Source organism: Quercus lobata, chromosome 9, assembly GCF_001633185.2.
Source record: "Quercus lobata isolate SW786 chromosome 9, ValleyOak3.0 Primary Assembly, whole genome shotgun sequence".
Lineage (NCBI taxonomy): Eukaryota > Viridiplantae > Streptophyta > Magnoliopsida > Fagales > Fagaceae > Quercus > Quercus lobata.
The window spans coordinates 39893719-39915015 of NC_044912.1; the positions used below are offsets into that span (position 1 = coordinate 39893719).

Here is a 21297-nt window from a genome sequence, read left to right on the forward strand (position 1 = left end):
AACAAAAATCTCCACCATCAATGAGGCAACCTGCGGCTTTTTGAGATCAAATTATTGAAGCTTTCATGCAATGGCAATTAATAACCCTCGATCCAATTATTGAAGCTCCCATGCAATGGAAATTAACAGCCTGTATATCAGTGGTTGATAGGGGGTTGAGTATTTTGTGTAATTGTTTCGCTTAAATTTTATTTATTTATTTGTACTCTTATGTAAATTTATATTTTAAATCCATTACATCATTTTCTATTTTTCTATTTTTTTTTCTTCACTTTCTCACCATTTGGCGTCTTCTCTTCTTTTCCTCTTTGGCACTTGGCAGCGTGGACAGTGTGCTGGCTACTGGCTAGCTTGGTCGGTGGACTGCAATTTCCTAAATCCGTGATCCCTCACTTCAAGCCTAAATGCAGTGGACAGTGGGGGTGGTGATTGGGTGGCAGACACTGGGGGTAGGGGGTGGAGGTTAGGTTGATGAGATTTGAGTTAAGTGGAAAATAGTTCATGGAAAAAGAAAGCTTAACCAATTTTTGCCGTACGTACTTTTATTTTACTGTCAACATGAAAACAATTTTCGGTTGACCTGCATTTTTAGTGGCTCCAAACGCTTGTAAATATGGAAAATATTTTTTGGAAATCAATTTCCATCAAACCAAACACATTATTGTTACTTGAATTTCTTCACGGTTCAAATTTCATACTTTCAATATTGTTTAATAATATATTTACTTTAATTTCTGAAAATGTTTTTTGGATTGAAGATTCACCTGCTCCTGCTACGGAGGCTTTGGATTCAATCATAAATGAAATCGTTGTTCATGTTTAAAAAAGAAAAAAGAAAAAAAGAAGCCCAAGTGGCAAGTCCTACATCCTTTACGGATTTGAAATTTGCATCTTCGTCTTTAAAATTTTGAGTATGGCATATCTGATTTTCTGTCCATATGTTAGATATTGGCAGCCTTGGCTACTTTGAAGTGTAGGTCCAAAGCCGCTTCCTTGCATGGCTTGTATAGCCCATTTGAACTCTTTTTCCCACTGATCAATCTGACTATGTATATAGCAACAATCCAAAAGGCATTATGTATTGCGAAACTGTCGGCAGAAAAAAATTGCTATGTTAGCTTTGTTCAAAAGGGGAACTCTAAAACAGTATATCTATATATGGCACAAACTATGTAAACTTGCAAAGGCAGTTCAACTACAGTCCAATCTTTATCTAAAAAAAAAGCTACAGTCCAATCTGAGCTTATAATTTCCTGTGTTCATAATATACAAGGTACAAAGAAAGATGACATGTCAGTAAAGAAAGTAATAATAAATAAATTCCAGTGAAAAAAAGATTAGTAACATAAATACCATCAGTTAGTTTTGGAAATGCAAACCAAGCGTTACTCCTAGATAATAGCCTACTGCCAATATATGCATAAACAAGTTATGGCAAGTGAAACATGCAGGTCTATCATCACTTTAAGAGAGACTAAATTCAATTTTCAATACAAGAAGCAGATTAAATTATAGCACTCCTCTGGAGTGGCTGAGTCCACAGCAACCATAGAGGCTTTAAGTTCATGCATTTTATACATAATCCAATCTACTGAATCTGAAAACAGATCAGGTATTCTATGAGGTTAAATGGGAGACCTATTTGTGTGCGGACACAATACAGAATGCGACAAATAATGAAGTTCCACAATTGTCAATCTTCCAAAAGACACCTCTAACACCATGTTTACATTATAGAATCTCTTGATTATATTAAAACCCTATATATAATTATACAAATTCACTTGAATAAAACCAGAATACAAAAAACTTTAGATTCCAGCTTCACTAACTGGATTTTCATACGTCAAAACTCCATTTCCTATGTTTGTTTTGTCACTGGATCCTGAAATGCAAGCAACTTCAAATTTCAACATTTTGATGTAAAAATAAAATGAGAATGCAGTTCAATGTAGAGAAATATACAAGCAAGAAACTCAAACAAATTAGATTACAAGTAACTGTGCATCATTATAATATAGTGTAAGTACTTATTTCCCAAAAAAGAAATGTCAAAAACACTCAAGTCTGTTAAAGTTGGCCGAGGCCAAATTTCTGTTACAGTTAAGAGAATACTGTATACCTTAGGTATGTAAGCATTCGTATAGTTAACTGCAAACATCAACAATCCAACAAATTTTAATTATTTTACAATCTTACAGCATTAATCAATGATGCATGCAGCCATTAAAGCATTTAGATTTGCTAGATCTTGCTAATTACAACAGCAAGAGGTGGCGCATGTGATGAAGAGATAATTTGATAGCTGTGAAAATCATTTCCTGTGACACTTTGTCACCAGATAAAGAGGCCATGCAATGCCTCTACACATTGAACTGCAATAGCCCACACTTGCACCATCAAGGTCGGCCAATTACTAGCAATTGAATCCTCAATACTCGAAATTGACACCAAATATTTTCCGGTAGTCAAGCCTTATTTTGATTTTGTTAATATATTTCAAGGAGTAATGAGGTTGTAGTATAATCATGATTCTATTTATTAAATTCCAGACTCCCTTCCAAGGTGAACTTGAAGCATGCAGAATCAAAAAGCCCCTCTTAAAATCACGATGAAAAATTGCATAAATAAGCACTAAAAACCAACAGCACAACCCCCTTCTCATGCCTTGCACACCTACCACCTCAGCCAAGCCAAGGAGCACACCACTTCATTATTGTGCATTGTACCAGCTTAACTTACAAAAATTGTCTCAAACTTAAATACAACCCAAAATCGAACCTCAATTAACAAAACCAACATGATAAATTGTATTTACCTGCTGAACCAGAGCCACCTTAGGCGTAGGGGCAAGAAATACACATGCTATTATGGGGCTTCCTTATCAAGCGACCCAGCTCGTGAATAAGCAGCAAAGCAATGTGGGTCTTTCGACAAGCTATCCCAAATATACAGTTATATTCTCCTCCAAAGCTTTCTGTCATAGCTCCAACTGGTACCTTCAGAAAACATATATACAAGACTACATAATTCACAATAAGCTCCTCCAATTTTCTTGGTAAAAAAAAAGCATTTATGTTAAGGAAAAAAATTGCCAGCAAAACCAAACAGACTGACTTGCAAGAGCAGTGCTTGTATGTTATGAAAACAAAAACCATAAGAAAGCATTAACCCCAGCATTTTGTCACTCATCCAATTTCTATGACAAATAAAAAATGTTGGATAAGATAACAAAATATATATGTTCCAAAGGGAACCCAGAATGTAGAGAACTCAAGAACTAAGTCTGGCGCCACTATTTCAGGCTTTTCAGCCCATATTAGTCAGCATTACAACTCCCGAAACTAAAACATCAAAACAGGATAGAATCAAAAGCTTTGTACCCTTTCTATGTTAATTTTCATCTAGTTTCCTTGCAGCCAAACAGAGAAATAGTCACACACAAGAAACAAATGTAATGAAAAAGGAAAGTTTCTGGGAAAGAAAAGGAAAATCCACATTTGAAAAAAAGTAGATAGATGTAAAAAAACATACTTTCTGACAATCTTTCTGGGAGTTTTTTGCAATCTTTTGAGTTGCTGAACCAGTTCCTCTCAACCATCAACAGCATCAACCCCAGATTACCAAAAGATGGTGTAGTCGGCGGTGGCACCAAAACCCATGCTACTGGCAGTAGGACAATGTCTCTGCCATCCACCGTTTCATGGCCTCTTTACAAATAAGATGATGAGAAGTTTCTAATTAATTCTGAATTGTCAAGAATCGTATCTGTATGCTCATAGACTGAAAAAGAAATGCATTGACAACAGGTACAACTAAATAAATAAAACAGAAGTTTGTGCTGACTACATTAATAAAGATGATTCTGATCAGCAATAACACAATTAAAGATATTCAATTGATAGAAGATAGTACATTGAAATTTGAAAACGAAAAGGCAAAATTTCTACAGCATTCTAATCAACAAACTTAACAAAATTCATCATAGCCTCAGAGATCATCAATAATACAACTGAAAAAATCATTGGCTCCATTTCAGAATTCAAAAGGGAACGGCCTGAATAAGTGGGATGCATCTATTGTATTCTCCTATGGAAACTTGTACTTGTAAATACCATAAATAGAGCAGCAAAAGTAATGATTTTACCCTCTAACATGGTTAAACAAAAATGATGAGCACACAATCAGTTGCACATATCTTGCCTGCTACAGTGTTACAATTTCCCTTGCCAACAAGGTCCAATAACTTCATAGTATCCAGTTTGGGGCAACTAGCAGAAATAAGAATCACAAATTAGTGAATCACGGAAGTAAAATGGCAATTGTCACAAATTAAAAAAAAATTAAAAAATAAAGCATATGCCAAGAAAAAGATTCTAAAAAATAAAAAACTAAAGAGAAAAGAAATATATAGCTACAAACAAGTTCAGTGAGAGAGAGAAGAGAGGGAGAAAGATGGTGACTTACACAAAAATCACGAGAAAAAAAAACAGGTTTATCAGCCTTGCAGATTCATCACAGCTACCACTTTCACTGGAATAACTCTTCCACTTCCTTCTCCACAGGATCAGGGTTACCTTGACCTGGTGTGCATAAATTCCCAAGCCAGTTTCCCAAACACAGCACAAGACTTTGAATTAGATCAGGGATTTGTATCCACTTTGGGTGTGGTGCTTCTCCATTAGGTCCGGCCTCATCACAACTTTGCTTAATTTTGGTATCTAAATCATCCTCATAAGGAGTGACGCTGCAGCTGCTAGGCCAAGCCTTAGTTTGCTTGAGATCTTCAATGTCTTGTTCGAATACCAAGCTGACCCCGCATTTTGTAACCTCCAAGCCTGGACCTTTGGTTTCAAATTTAACCTCAATTTGGGTGAGTCCATTAGCATTGACTCCATTCAATTCTTCTTTCCAGTCTACAGAGGGTAAAAAAAACAGTAAAAGTTGACTCGATTCAATCTTACCAAATTCCTCGGGTAATGGAAGTTCCCTTTTGGCAATTTTACATCCGTTGGCGTACATGGAACAAATAAGCTCATGCATATATCTTGTATCTCCCAAATTAAAAATATGAAGTTGGTCAAATGGATGATGCTGGCGGTTTACAAAGACAAAACCCCCAGCGATTCCCATCAATTTGTTACAGAATAAATCTGAAGGCACTTGCAGATTCACTGACGTCCCCACGTTTTTGTGGCTAAGCCATTTCGGAATTTCGCTTCCAGGAATCACAAGACCGTAGTCCAGTTCCCGCTTATCATGTCTCTGAAACATAAAAATCATAATGCTTAGAACCTCACATGCAACACAAAGAGAGAGAGAGAGAGAGAGAGAGAGAGAGAGAGAGAGACCTGGTCATCAATGATATAACGTCTTAGCATTCCAGACAATAGGTCACTATAGTCTTGATTCTCAATCAATTTGACGCAATTGGTAAGATCAAGTGCCGGCACAAAATTGTCTTCTGGTCTTATTGAAATTTTTTCCAGTGAAGTACAATAGCCTGCACCAATAGCCTCAATATTTAATGGAAGCTCTGGCAATGATCGAAGATCAGTGCACAAACTCAACCCAAGAAATTTCAGATTAGATAGTTGGATCATACTTTTGGGAAGGCAAATAAAATTATTTCCATTTAGGAATAATCGTAATAAAGACGACAAACAACCAATTTCATCTGGGATTGACTGAAGATTGCAAAAACATAGATGTAGTTCGGTCAAAGAGCATAAACCTAATAAAGAATGCTCTAACATTACCATGGGATATAGACTTCTTCTTTGACAGCTGATGAGCTTATTTGATGAATTAAGTGATATCCCTTCACATCCATGAAGACACAGTTCTTTTAGATTTTTTAAGAGACTTATAGATGGAGGTAGCTCTTTTATAGCAGTTTCACTCACATATAACTCCTCCAAGCTTTTGAGATTTTCCAAATTCTCTGGTAGTTCATCAATTTTTGAGCAGCCAGATAAATTGAGAATTTTTAGAGACATCAAACTACAATAGGCATTCGGAAAACTTGAAAGATTTTTGCAATCTCTTAGATTCAATTCAATAAGGCCAGTTATATGCCCCACTGATAATGATAGATCTTTTATAGGAGTGTCGTTCAAATAAAGTTTTGACAAATGTGGCATATTTCCCACAATCTTCGGAAACTTCTCCAGTCTTGAACAACCACCAAGATTAAATATTTCAAGACCTTCCAAGCCGATCTTGTTAGGAAGGCTTTTGAGGGATTTGCAACCATTCAAATCCAATTCAATAAGCTGTTTGAGATTTCCAAGAGATGCATGAATCTTAGATAGTCTTGTACAACCTCGAAAAATCAACTTCTTTAAATTTGGTGCTCCACTGAAGTTCAGGGTCTCGATCAAGTTTTGAGAGTAACTTAGGTCAATAAGTTTTAACTCATCTAAAGTCTGTTATAAAGCAATAAATAATTAGATAAAGTCAAGCCTAAATGAAATTGAATAAATTACACATTTTGTATAAGTAAAAATCTTACCATAATTCCTTTCCATAGTTGTTTGATGCCACTAAAACACATCCTCAATTCAACAAGTTTGATTGGTTGGAAATTGGTTGGCATGGATTTTAAATGATATCCATACCATTCTAAAAATCGTAACTCATTAGAAAGATAACTGAGGCCTTGTAAAAATTTCACATTACCTCTAAAGAGGTCTTTTGAAGATTGTGTATTATTAATTTTTAGCAATCTTAGTTTTTTCATATTTGAGAAGGCTTTTGCACTCAAGTTTTCCACTTTTTGAACAAGTGCAATTAGCATTATGCTTTCAACAACCTCAGTTCCCTGATAACAAATGAAAATGAAATTAGAATAATTGGCATATTATTAGAAGAGTTTGTAACAATATATTTATTTCTTCAAGTTTAGATCTAGATTAGTCAACTTACAGTATTATTCTTCAACACATGAAGGGCATCCTCATAAGACCACAACCTACTTCGTCTACTAGGCTCTTTAGGGGATTCACGACGTATAATTTCTTGACCCATTTCTTGTAGCAAATCATGCATCAACAGTGTTCCATGTTCACTAATGGTTATGAGAGATTTCTCCATAAGAACACCAAGATTGTAGTCTAGACCATCTCCCATGCAATCTTTGTTCTCTCCTTTGAAAAAACATGCAATATCTAAAAACAATTCTTTTTGCTTATATGTTAGCCCATCAAAACTAATTTGAAGTATATCCAAGATTTTTTTATTAGGTTCTTCTTTTAGTTTATCTAGGGCACTTTTCCATTCTTCCGTTCTTTTAGCAAACAACAAAGAACCTAAAACTTTAAGAGCTAAAGGAAGGCCTTTAGCATAATTCACAAAAGCCTTTGAAAAATCCACATAATTTTCTTCAGGGTAAGGTTTTTTGAAAGTTTTCCAACTAAAAAGCTGCAAAGCATCATCATTACTCAACCCCTTAGCACTATATATATCATTCACACCCCATCTTTTCAATAGATGACTATCTCTGCTTGTTATAATGATTCTACTCCCTAGACCAAACCAATCATGCTTCCTTGCTAATGCTCCTAATTGTTCATCTTCATCCACATCATCAAAAACAATAAAAACCTTTTTATTACTTAATGCATTCCTCAAAAGATTGATTCCTTCAGGAATATTCCAAACATTTATTTCACTTTCCATGAGGATGTTGGAAAGAAGTTGTTTCTGTAAAGAAACTAGACCTCGAGTTTTAGTTTCTTCTCTAATATTAGTAATAAAGCTGGTAGCTTCATAGTTATGAGAAATACTTTTATAAATTTCATGTGCAAGAGTTGTTTTGCCTATTCCACCCATCCCACAAATTCCAACAAAACGAACATCATCCAACTTTTCAGACAAGTATGAATCCAACATTTCCTCCACACAAGAGTCCATTCCAACAAGATCCTCATAAACACTTGAGAATTTACAATTCAACTCACTAAATATCCTTTTAATGATTTCTTCGATAACTTTAGATTCAGGTCTGCAAAAAAAAAAGCCCCACACACCAAAAAAAAAAAAAAAAACATGAGGCAAAGCTAGCCATATTGATAGGGGAAAAAAAGCATTCGGCTTAAGCATAATCTAGAGCTTTGTGACAAAACCACTCTCTATCTCACTGTTACTGTGTTGCTCAAATCAGAAATGAAAAACAGAGACTGAAAAGATAAACTGAAAAGCTTCAATATTATTGCTATCAAGAGAACAATACAATCCAATAATTATACTGGTGAATGGACACAATATATATACAGGTACATCAGTGAAGGAGGGAGACGAAGCTCAACTGATTCTGGTATAACAGAATCATAACCGCCTCACACGAGCCATAACAGAACCATACACGTGCGTGATCCTTCAGCCTTCAATAACTGATATAGTCTAAACGACATCGTTTGGGTTTAATGAGAAACGACACCGTTAGACTTTAAGCGTGTTTTGTGTTTAGCCATTTCACTACACGACACCGTTTTGGACTGAGAACTAGCCGTTGGAATAGTTGCTTCTTCTCCTTCAACATTTGATTCTGAGCTTGCACTGTCATCCCCCCTCAAACGAATGGGGAACTTCCACATAAGTTTGGATGTAAGCCAACGAAACCGGGGAGAGGAAAGACCCTTGGTAAATAGATCAGCAAGTTGATCATGAGTGGAAATGAATTTAAGAAGCAAGTCATGTCTGAGGACCTTTTCACGAACAAAATGGTAGTCAACCTCGATGTGCTTTGTGCGAGCATGAAACACAGGATTGGAGGCAATGGCCAAAGCACTAACATTATCACACCATAGAATCGGAGGTTGAGGAAGAAAGATGCCAAAATCTCTAAGGAGCATTCGAAGCCAATACAACTCAGCAGTGGTAGAAGCTAATGCACGATATTCAGCCTCTGTGGAAGAACGAGACACAGTGCATTGTTTCTTAGCAGACCAGGTAATGGGGGAATTACCAAAAAACACTACCATACCAGTAATAGATCTTCTATCCACAGGATCCCCAGCCCAGTCTGCATCACTATAAGCAGATAAGGAGATGAGACCTGGAGTAAAAGCAATCCCAAAATGAAGGGAACCGTGAAGATACCTCAGGATGCGTTTAGCAGCTTGAAGGTGATTTTGGGTAGGTGTGCTCATATGCTGACAGGCCTGTTGAACAGCAAAAGATAAGTCTGGCCTGGTGAAAGTGAGGTACTGTAATGCTCCAACAAGGCTCCTATAGGATTTAGGATCAGATAAAAGGGTGCTGTCATTTGGGAGAAGATGATGATTAGGAGAGCAGGGGGTCTTACAAGGCTTGCAATCAGTCATGCCAAACTTCTTGAGAAGATCAGAGGCATATTTGGACTGATGCACAAATAAACCAGAAGAGGTGTAGTCAATCTGGAGGCCAAGAAAGTAGTGAAGCAGGCCAAGGTCTTTAAGATCAAACTCCCTGCCTAAAAGTGTGATGATGGTAGAGACAAAGGAAGAGCAATTACCAGTGATGATAATATCATCCACATAGAGCAACAAATACACAATGAAAGAGTGATGCCTCAGGATGAACAAATTGCCATCAGCAGCTGAAGCACAGAACCCCACATGAAGAAGTTGAGATGTAAATCTCTCAAACCAAGCTCGAGGAGCTTGTTTGAGACCATAGAGGGCTTTGTGAAGAAGACACACATGATTAGGAAAAGAAGGATCAACATAGCCTTGAGGTTGAGCCATAAAAACCTCCTCCTTGAGAAGACCATGCAGAAAGGCATTGGAAACATCCAATTGCTTCAATGTCCAACCATGTTGTACAGCTAAGGCAAGAAGGAGTCTAACAGTGGCAGGCTTGACAACTGGACTGAATGTTTCATCATAATCCAAACCATACTGTTGGAGATAGCCCCGAGCCACCAATCTGGCCTTATACCTGGCAACAGACCCATCACTATGCCTTTTAAGCTTATAAACCCATTTGCAAGTCACAACATTCTTATGAGGAGGGAGAGAAACCAAGGACCAAGTCTGTTGCTTCTGTAAAGACTGGAATTCAGCATCCATGGCAGCTACCCATTGAGGATGTTTAGAAGCAATTTTAAAGGAAGGAGGTTCTGCATCAGTATAGTCACATTGTACCTGCATAACCTTAGGCCTATATATTCCATGCTTAGACTTTGTAACCATAGGATGAGTGTTTGTGGAGGAAGGAACAAGATCAAGAGGAGCAGGATTGGAAGGTGAGACAGAAGGTTGGACAGAATTAGGTAGCACAGAAGGAGAAGGGGCAGATACTGAGGAAGGAGTATCAACAGGAGTAGGAACAACAGGGATAGGAGAAGAAGAAGAAAGAAATGAGGGAAGGAGAGAAGATAACAAATCAGAATCTGAAGAAAAGGAAGAAGTTTGAGGAGTAGCATCAGATATAGAAGATGCTGGAGAAGTAGGGACAGGATGAGACAACCAATCAGACAATGAAGATGAAAAAGGAACATGAGGATTAGTGAGATTGGGATTAGTGGCAAATGGAAAGAGAGTTTCATTAAACAAAACATGGCAAGCAATATAGATTCTGTTGGATGTAGGATCAAGGCAAATGTACCCTTTAGACAAAGGTGGATATCCAAGAAAAATACACAATGTAGACTTAGGTTGCAGTTTGTTCTTATTATAGGGTCTAAGAAAGGGATAGCAAGCACACCCAAAGGATTTAAGAGCATGAACAGAAGGTGTTTTAGAGTACAATCTTTCCCAAGGAGACTAAAACTTTAACACTGATGAAGGCAGCCTATTGATAAGGTAAGTGGCAGCAGTGAAGGCATATGACCAGAAATTGAGGGGAAGATGGGACTGATAAAGGAGAGCAAGACCTGTTTCAACAACATGTCTATGCTTCCTTTCTGATACTCCATTTTGCTCAGGGGTATGAGGACAAGAAGATTGATGGAGAATACCTTGAGCAGAACAATAGGCTTGAAACTCAGCATTAGTATATTCAGAACCATTATCAGTTCTTAGAATTTTAAGTTTGGAATGATGTTGAGTTTCAACCATGTTCTTGAAATGCTTAAAGACAGACAAAACTTCATGTTTAGACTTGAGCAAAAACAACCAAGTGAACCGAGTGTAATCATCAACAAAAAGTACATAGTAATTAAAACCAAGTAAGGAAGTAAGAGGAGAGGGACCCCAAACATCACTATGCACAATTTCAAGAACTGAAGTTGAAACAATTGAAGTTTTATTCAAATGAAGTCTGTGCATCTTAGCACTTATACAGTGTTCACAAGAGGAACAAACCTCATCAATCATGGACAAAGAAAGAGATGAAAATACAGGCTTAAGAACAGAATATAAAACTCTAGAGTGAGGATGGCCAAGCCTGTGATGCCAGAGCAGAATCTGATGTGGTTTGACAGACACAAAGGCAGAGGACTTGAAATGGTGCAGGGATGAGGATAGATCAGAGAGGGATGGAATTGGATAGACCCCATCCTTACTCAACCCTGCATAGAGGATCTTCCCCGTGGGCAAATCCTGAATTAAGAACTTGTTGGCATCAAAATAACAAAAAACATTATTTTGGAGACATAGTTTATGAACTGACAGAAGGTTAGAAGCAAGGTCAGGCACTCTTAGAATATTATCAAGCCTAAAGTTATGAGTTAGAGTTTGAAGCTTACCATTACCAATGTGAGTGACTGGCAGTTCCTGACCATTCCCAACAGTGACAGTCTCATTGCCTTGAATAGGTTGTTGATGAAGGGACAGCTGTGACAAATTGGGAGTTACATGATCTGAGCAGCCTGTGTCAGTGAGCCAAGAGTTTGAAGCCTGGACTTGAGCAGCATTGGCCACCATTGAAGCAAGTTTAGCAGGGGCATGCCTTTCTTGATATGCAAAGTCCATTCGATGGTAACAATCAAGAGCTGAATGGCCATTCTTTCCACATATCTGGCAAGTAGGCCTACTGGATTGACCTTGATTTTGAGAAGACTTAGGTTGATTAAAAGACTGAAATTGAGATGGAAAACCTTGATTACCAGGATTAAGACCTTGGAACTGAGAGCCAGATCCACCAAAGTTGGAGTAATTTCCCCCACCAAATTGAGAATTCATTCCACCAGAGTGAGGTCCATGTCCACGAGCACCTCTCCCTCTCTGGTTGTAGTTTCTTCCTCCTCTTCCCTTAGGAAAGCCTTGTGAATGGAAGTTTGCAGCCATAGCCATAGAAATTTGATCAACACCATTAGATCTTTTCTTAATAATTCTCTCTTCAGCATTAAGTAATGCATTCAATTCTTCTATGGACAACACATCACTCCTAGTTCTAATAGCAGAACTAAAAGAGTCATAGCTAGATGGGAGACCATCAAGAACAATGTGAAGAAGCTCCTCATCATCCACAAATACAGACACAGCAGCTAATCTGTCACAGGCTTGCTTAATTCTCTGAAAATAACTATCAATTGATTCATTCCCTTTCTTAATTGCATTCAATTCATTACGGAGACTCATAACATGAGACCTTGAAATTGATGCAAATCTTTTCTCTAACACTCTCCAAACTCCTCTAGCAGATTTTTGCCCAACTGTGAGAGCAAGAATTGCAGGAGAAAGAGTTGAATTCAAGAATGTGAACATTGCCTGTTCACGATTCTTCCAAGCTATGAATGCTGGATCAATTTCAGTAGTAAAATTACCAGATGAATCCTTAAGAAATCTATCTGGAGCAGTGACTGAGTCATTAAGAACCTCAATCATGTTGTAGGTATCAAGAATTACCTCGATTTGATGTTTCCACACCACATAATTCCCATGATCCAGCTTCACAGTCATCATAGATGACATATTTGACAGCAACAACAATGAAGAGTTCACTGGCAGACTTGAAGAAGCCATAGCAGGCACAGTACTCGAAGAAAACGATGAAGAAGATGAACTGGACTGAGTAGAAGCCATTGATATGGATCAATGCTCTGATACCATGACAAAACCACTCTCTATCTCACTGTTACTGTGTTGCTCAAACCAGAAATGAAAACAGAGACTGAAAAGATAAACTGAAAAGCTTCAATATTATTGCTATCAAGAGAACAATACAATCCAATAATTATACTGGTGAATGGACACAATATATATACAGGTACATCAGTGAAGGAGGGAGACGAAGCTCAACTGATTCTGGTATAACAGAATCATAACCGCCTCACACGAGCCATAACAGAACCATACACGTGCGTGATCCTTCAGCCTTCAATAACTGATATAGTCTAAACGACATCGTTTGGGTTTAATGAGAAACGACACCGTTAGACTTTAAGCGTGTTTTGTGTTTAGCCATTTCACTACACGACACCGTTTTGGACTGAGAACTAGCCGTTGGAATAGTTGCTTCTTCTCCTTCAACATTTGATTCTGAGCTTGCACTGTCACTTTGTTCAGTAAGAAAACGTGAATTTTAGAAATGTAAAATATGGCGCTGTAATTGAGGTTTGACTTTTTTTTTTTTTGGGTGACATTATATGCTCTATAATTGAGAGCCATGTGTTTCTTTATGACTATAAGAGTTTAATGAGTTGAGAGTGCCTGATTATATTAATTCCTCTATTGAACCTTTCTTGGATTGCCGTTTTCCCAATTTTATTTCATAAAAATAAACTGCATAATTCTACTTTTTGCCAAGCCATTTTCCCTAAACATTTTTACCTGCTTATCAAGGAAATTCTGCAGGAAATGCAAACTATAAAAAAGAGGCAAGCATTCAAATGAAGACATTATGGGTAGATTGTAAAATCCAAAGCTATGTAAAATCCTCAAGTCACTTGTATAATGTGGATTACCAAGTTTTTTGTTTAGACCTAGCAAACAGGTTGTGTTGGGTCGAGTTCAGGGTGAGTCAATCAGGTTAAGGTTAAAAATGTATCATCTTAAACAAGTTGTAAATTGGTTCGATGGGATTACAGGTCAACCTATATTTTTTTCACATGCCAAAAATAAATAAATGAACAAAAAAATTACTAAATGTCAAAAATAACAAAATAGTCAAAAACAAAAGTTAAATAATGCAAAGATTCTTAAGTTTACACAATTCAAAGTTACCGATGATATTGTCACTATAAAAGTTAGTTTCTTAGCTATTAAGTGCCCAAACCAACATAGTTTTGTTTTGGTTTCAAAAAAAAAAAATTTATTTCATTAAAAAAGTCCTTAAAATTAAAAAAAAAAAATTTAAGATTTTTTTAAAAAAGAAATAGAACAATAAGTGTCCACAACTCTAGTGGCATTCTCGGGTGATAGTGGTGCATTTATTCGACTCTAGTTCGCTCAACTTTGTTCCACTTGAAAACAATGAAAGAGATAGAGGTTCACTTGTCACAGATGAGACTGACAATGGCAAGGATGCTATGAGTTTTATTGCAGAAATTTGAGGTTTAGACCAATGCGTTGAGCATTTTATCACGGATGTAGAGATGTTATTTCAACTTGAGCTACTTGATACTCTCAAAATTTATATTATAAGCTCAATTTCTCTAAATCTTGTTGTCCTGTGGTCAAACCAGAAAATAAAAAAGTTTTAGTGATTGGTATTTGATTCAACATAGTCATTACCTTTGGATGGTTGATGTCATGTTACCTTTACATAATTTTGTATTTGGAGTGATTTGCTAGTTTATATAGTCTAATTTTTATTTTTTTTTTTAAAATTTAAAAGGGTTGGTCACAAGTTAGACGGATTGACCAGTACACTACCTAGGAAAAAAAAAAAAGCTAGATCCGGTCTAGGTCAACCCGTTTTTGCTTGTGGTAAAAAATTCTCTAGTTCAAATCAGGTATTTTCCTTCAATTTTGGGTCAAATTAATGAGTCGGGCTCACTTTTTCCAAGTCTATCTCTGTTTGCTCATATTGAATCATTTAGGGACTACCCTGCCAAACAATGAAAAGGTTCTTCAACCAAAGTCCTATTTGAGATTATAAATTCCAAAGTTTGTAATATATATGGGACAAAGAAAGTCATTGTTAGATATATTATGGGGGCAATGTTAGAGCCATTAGGGCCTTTAACTTGTTGTAACGCCCAAGTCTCTGTAAACATGTACTTGCTCGATAGACATCTAGTCCTACTTGGATTAGAATATGGTTAGACTTATAATGCTCTTTGATCATGTGGCCAAGTAAACAAAGTAACGAAAAATAAATTTTAGAAAATATAAAAAGTTGACAATAAATAGCATTATTTCAAAGAAATTCTTAGGCAAAAATGAAAATTACCTCCGTTAAATTTGGTCAATTGTCATTTTAGTCCTATAAATCTTATTTTTGTCATTTTGTTCCTATAAATTCACTTTTTTTTTTTTTTTTTGTCACTATTAGTCTTACCTCCACTTCATTAAAAAAAAATTGCAATTAAAAAGGACTAATGGAGACAACAAATGTGAACTTACATGACTAAAATGAAAAAAACATGAAACTTCTAGAACTAAAATGACAATTAACAAAATTTAGCAGGTGTAATTCGCATTAAAAAAATAATTTTTTGGTTTGATTATTTTATTTTATTTTAGTTAACAGGAGTTATGGACAGACTAATGGTGACCAAAAATATGAACTTATAGGATCAAACTGGCAAAAATGAAACTTAAAGAACCAAAAGACAATTGACTAAACTTAATAAATGTAATTTGTATTTTTGCCAAATTCTTACCTATTCTTTAAATCCCATCCAGCGAGATTAGTGACTTTTGTCAAAGCAACTTTCCACATTTGAACACTTCCTATGTTATTCTTGAGACACTCTTCATGCTTTGCAAAGGCTTCTGCAAAAGTCCCCATTTGATTCCGCACATGACCTGGATCCACATAATGGAAGACAGGTAGAACTACCAATCGTGTCTTTTCCATGCACTCAACAATCTTTGTTAGTTCAGTCAAGCACCACCTTGAAGAAGCATAGTCTCTTGAGAGAATAACGATAGCAAATCTTGATTCTTCTATTGCTTTTAAGAGCTCTGGGGCAATGAATGTTCCTCGCTTGAGTTTTTCATCGTCCCTAAAAGTGGATATGCCTTTTTGTTTCAAAGCACTATATAGATGGTCTGTAAATTTTGTGCGGGTGTCCTCACCTCTAAAACTAAGAAAGACATCGTATTTGCATCCACGGGGAGAGGAAGAAGAAGATGAAGACGAAGATGATGATGGGATAAAAGCCATGAAGGAATGGATGTGCAATGAGCTGAGTTTAGTTTAGTTTACAAATTTAGGAAATTGCAGGTGCGACTGAAAAAGCTCAAAAGCCTCTTTATATAACGCTGGTAGTGGTGTAACGTGTGAGTGAGAGTGTGAGACAGAGGGACCAGCAGTCATGGGTCAAACAATTCATTTTCTATTAGAGTTGGTGCGCAATTGGCCCTCCTCTTCTTCTATGTATCAACTGCTACTGCAATTGGCTGTTAAAGTAATTGAGAAATTGCTTGGAAGATAAGAATTTGGAATTCATTTTTGTTTTAAATGGTGACTTTCTTGTCAACAAGGTTTGATATTGTAGCATGTCTGGTATTTTCTTTCTTGGAATAAAGTATGTTATCGCTTGGAAATTCCAATAGGTTAGGTAAAAGCTTATCTTCTTTCTCAAAAAAGAAGAAGGTAAAAGCTTATCTTTAAAATAGACTGACGTCCACAGACGCTTCCCCTCTCGCCCCACCCTCAAAAGAAGAGAAGAAAAAAGAAAAATCATACGAAGGTGCTAAAGTGGGAACACAATGACAGGTGAAACCAATTCATCAAAAAAAAGAAAAAGAAAAAAAAGGACAAGAAAAACCATCAAGCATATATAAAGAAATTATGGTGTTAAGGCTTAAGGGCCTCTTTGGTTAAGAGAAAAGAGTGGTGCTTTTATTATTCATTTTTAGTTTTTTTTTGTAAGATTCACCATCAAAAAATTTAATTTGGTTTTGTTTTTGTACTAAATATTCATTTTTAATTTAAAAAAAATGAATTTGAATACAGAAAATAAATACAATTTTTCAGTGTTTTTATTTTTATTTCTATAAATATGAATATAGTGGCATATTCCTAAATATTATGAAAACATAAGGGAACCCACCACTACAACATTGCCTCGAGTCTGATAGTGGACATGTTGTAACAAAAGTAATGTCTATGGAATATGACTATGGAGTATGTTTATTTAGCATGATTGTTACACAGCTGTTGAACTGTATTAGTTTTATCCATTGAACATTCACTTGATATAACACACTATTTTTTTTTTTTTTTTTGATGTTAAGATTGAACTGATATCATTCAAATATTGAGATTGAAGTATAACAGAGAAAGACAGATTTAAATAGGCTTAAAAATAGCTACAGTCCGCTTGAACAAGGACAAAATTTAGCTACAAAATTGGTTGTAGTCTAATTGTCTAAAGCTACAATCTTACTTTAATATCTTCTTATTGAAGGTGAATTTTGAGAATTCCACCATTGGAATACATCTTCTTTTTATATTCTCTATACTTGCAAGATTTCAAGAAAATTAAAGATCAATAGTTATGCCATTGATAAATTATTTTAATTGTTAGTTTTTGTAGTTTAAGATTTTGCATAAAATATAAACTTATAGATCATAAACTAAATAATATCCGATTGACATAAAATTTGAAATATGTATTAAGAGTGTAAAGTATACATGCAATTCAACGGTTAGATTTTCAAAATATGTAATAATGTTTATTTTATTGAATAAGGTTATAGCCTTAGGCTATAACTAATTTTGTAACTAACTTTTTCCCTTGAACAATGTTTTGCAAAAGGGTGGAGAGGTGTTCTATGGTGGGTTTGATATAGAGAGTAAAATATATGTGAGAGATTCTAGTGGGTTTGATGAGGAGTTGTTACCGTTGAGTGATGTGACAATGTGTAAGTTGAGAACAGTTACTTAAAAAAAAAAATAGATATGATGTATTTTATACTCAAATTATATATTCAAAACAACTAAATAAACATCTCTAAATATGAAAATTGGTACTTTTTTCTCTATTTGAATTCAGAATTTGAATACAAATTATAGAAAATGAAAAGTGGATACACCACTTTTGAAACCAAACAGGCCCTAAGTGTCTATTTTGGGTGCTTCTCCTTACCGCTCAAGACTCAAAAGGCTCAAAGATTGTTGTATCCACACACGCATACAAAAGTGGCACTGGACGTTCTTTTATCATTTTTGAATAATGTTGGAATATTTTTATAAAAATTATTATAATTTATTTTAAATACTGTTTAAATTCTTATATTTAAGTGAATTGATGAAATCAATTTTCTTTTTACCAAATTTTTGTATTCATTTGTGAGTTATTTTGTATATAATGTTAGCATTTAAATGACTATAATTATCAATGAGAGAATATTATAATGTTAGCTAAAGCAAGTGTTATGGTGCTTTAAAAGGATGAATCTTATTGTCAAAAATGTTATTGATTCAGTGAAATTATATTGCCGTATACTATCCATTTGATAGGATAGATACATGTCTTATTAGGTTGACTTCCTAAGAGACTACACACTAGGGTTTGTCATGCCTAACTACCAATATAAATGACGGAGAAGAGTTAACATATATCTTATCAGCATTGGTTTGTAAATTATTTTTAGAAATTTTTTATGGGAGAAGAAAGAAGTAACTAAATTTTTTTGACAATTTTTTATACCTCTCATGAAAGTAGAGTATTAAAACTTTCCTAAAATTGTCAATTAATAAATGTCCTACAGATACCTATTAATAGGACCTTATTGAGTTATTTTCGAAAAGTTTTGATATAACTTTTGTAGAAAATATAAAAATCTATCAAAGAAATCAATTGATTTTTTTTATTTTCTCATAAAAAAATTTATAAAAAAATTTCTTAAATTAATGTCCCCTTAAAGCATCCATTAACTTTTCTAAATACTAATACTAATGCACGCACTATTGCACATGAAAACATACTTTGCACAGATAAAACTTTTGAACTGAAACTTGTGTGAAATAAACATTACTCAATGATAAAGGGGTAGGAGGTTAGGGGCTGTTGAAACTTTTTAGTAACATTAATTGTTTGTTCTTAACACCAATTTCATGGAAAAAGGGTTTAACTTACCTCCAATACTTTTTTAATTGGAGGTGTTCTTTTATTTTAAGTACACAATAGCAAGTGGTAATAAGTTTTAATCTTCACATCAATATATATATATATATATATATATATATAAAAGCAGAGACCTCATGCGAGAGAGCATGAGGTTCTGCTATGTGTTGTACTCTATGAAAAAATTAAAATACTCTTAATCCACATCAGTGATAAAAATAAATATAAAAATAAGGACTCTTTATTTCTTTTGATTCAATGTTTTAGGACTAATTTTTATTTTTTATTACATTTTTTATTCAATGTTTTAAGACTATTATTTGTTTCATTTGGTTGTTTCAAGACTTTTCCTCTTTCTCACACACAAAAAACTTTTTGCATTTCCGTCCCCTCTTTTAACTTCTACTCCTTTATATACACATGCCCACAACCCCTTGGCTTGATGCCATCCCATCTCAAATACACTAAGACAAAAAACGATACCATTTACCTTCAACCTTTCAACGACACCTACATAACTCTAACATTGCAGTACTATTTGATCCTAACCCATATGAGTAGGCTTTGACCAAGGAAAGGGGCTTGGGTTTTTATTTAGTGACGGAAGCTTACGGTTTTGATGTTATAGTCGGACATTGTGGATTTTGTGAAGGTTGTGATTCGCTTTGAGTCTTTGGATGTTTGAGATTTTGGTTTGGGAAAGTCATAAATGTATTTTGTTTTAGAAATAAAGAAAAAGAAAAAGAAAAATTCTAATTGATTATTTATGAAGTTAGCTTTTATTTTTTTATTTTTTTTTATTTTGTGTTAGAACTCATAATTTGTAGGTTTCTTTTTAGGTTTTTTACTGCTATTTTGTGTAGTATGAGCCATAGTGATAAAAAATCAAAATCGATGATGATTTCAAAGAATTTTCCGCTTTTTTTTTAAAGGATACGGAATCCCAACTAAAGACAATTAAATTTTGAAAAAAATCTTATTTTATGCTTTAAATTCTTATCTAAAGATTTCAAAATCATTTAATCAGCTTAAAAAATAAAATCTATTTTTAATGGTAAATATTATAATGTGTTATAGTCTTATAGCGTTATACAATTTTTTAAAAATAAAATATGAATTAAGAAAATCAAGTTTCAAAGTATTCAACAATATTGTGGGCAAACATAAATATTATTATATAACAAAAAAAGTATTATATGTAGGTCTTAATATATATAAAAATGATTTCAAATGAAATTGTAAAGTAATCCGCGCATCGTGCGGGACATTATCTAGTTTTATTTAGTTAGTGGGTGATGTAACAGTTTCTCATTAAAATAAAAGGAGATTCTAGTTAAAAAAGTACTAGAGGTAAGCCAAACCCCATAGAAAATATAAAAAGTTGTTGACAACATTTATTGTTTTATTATTCTCTTAATAAAAGGTCTCTTAACATTTCCTAAACAAAGAAAATGATCACTGATCAGACTAGTCTGAAATGCGAGCCAAGCTTTATTTAATAACATATTTTATTAGTGTGGTTGCTTAGTAGTTGAGGAAGCTCTTTCAAGTGTGACACCTTATGTTGGGGACAAAGTCCATTAAGTGAGTTTACTGTAAAATCAGCATATATGTTAAAAATGCAACAAAACAGCATCTCACTGGGGCCAATGCATGAAGCGGATTGGAAGATGTTGTGGAAGAGTAAAACACATGAGAGGCTTAAGCTTCTTCTCTGGAGAATAGTTTGCAAATCTCTTTCAGTCCGGGAGACTCTTAGTAAAAGATTTCCAATTCCTGACATGAGCTGTCCAATTTGTGGGGAAGAGGTTGAAACTGTTGAACACGTCTTTATAAGCTGCCCCATCACATTTCAGGCCTGGGCCAATTCAGTTTGGCCCTTAAACATGGTTGTATTCAAAGATATGAGTATTGATCAATGGATAAAGATCATAATAAATCCAAGAGAATTGTTATAGATCCAAGGCAAGGAAGCAAAGGAGTTTACTCTTTTTGCAGCAGTTCTTTGTGACCAAATTTGGAAGAACAGAAACCAAACAGTGTGGGGAAACCAACCAATAGAATCAATCAAGCTTTCCATCCAAATAAATAACGTATTTATTCAACACAAGCAAGCTTGGCAATCGATTCTTGAAGAAAAAGAGAACTCTCCCTCATGGAAGCCGCCTCCTCTTGGATGGATCAAA

General features: G+C 34.9%; 1 protein-coding gene across 5 annotated transcripts; it reads right to left on the reverse strand.

The window, feature by feature from the left end:
- Positions 1 to 731: 731 nt before the first annotated feature.
- Positions 732 to 16479, reverse strand: LOC115960425 (TMV resistance protein N-like). Of its 5 annotated transcripts, none has more exons than XM_031079325.1 (9): positions 15695 to 16479; positions 6928 to 8005; positions 6515 to 6823; positions 5352 to 6428; positions 4468 to 5265; positions 4148 to 4271; positions 3535 to 3710; positions 2819 to 2999; positions 1485 to 1885 (listed from the first exon to the last, which is right to left on the reverse strand). In XM_031079325.1, the coding sequence occupies exons 1-5, from the start codon at positions 16198 to 16200 to the stop codon at positions 4531 to 4533; spliced, it is 3705 nt and encodes a 1234-aa protein (XP_030935185.1). In that variant the 5' UTR covers positions 16201 to 16479; the 3' UTR covers positions 1485 to 1885; positions 2819 to 2999; positions 3535 to 3710; positions 4148 to 4271; positions 4468 to 4530. The 5 variants fall into 5 exon arrangements, with proteins under 5 accessions (XP_030935182.1, XP_030935185.1, XP_030935181.1 ...); XM_031079321.1 differs by having other exon boundaries at positions 3535 to 3783; XM_031079322.1 differs by lacking the exon at positions 1485 to 1885 and adding an exon at positions 732 to 1089 and having other exon boundaries at positions 3535 to 4271.
- Between the last annotated feature and the right edge of the window lie 4818 nt (positions 16480 to 21297).

Coding starts and splice junctions, on each gene's coding strand:
- LOC115960425 (XM_031079322.1), bottom strand. CDS start 16,200: ATGGCTTTTATCCCATCATCATCTTCGTCTTCATCTTCTTCTTCCTCT. Junction 8,006..15,694: donor GGATGGGATTTAAAGAATAG/GTAAGAATTTGG, acceptor TTTTTTTTGCAG/ACCTGAATCTAAAGTTATCG. Junction 5,266..5,351: donor GTTATATCATTGATGACCAG/GTCTCTCTCTCT, acceptor TTTATGTTTCAG/AGACATGATAAGCGGGAACT.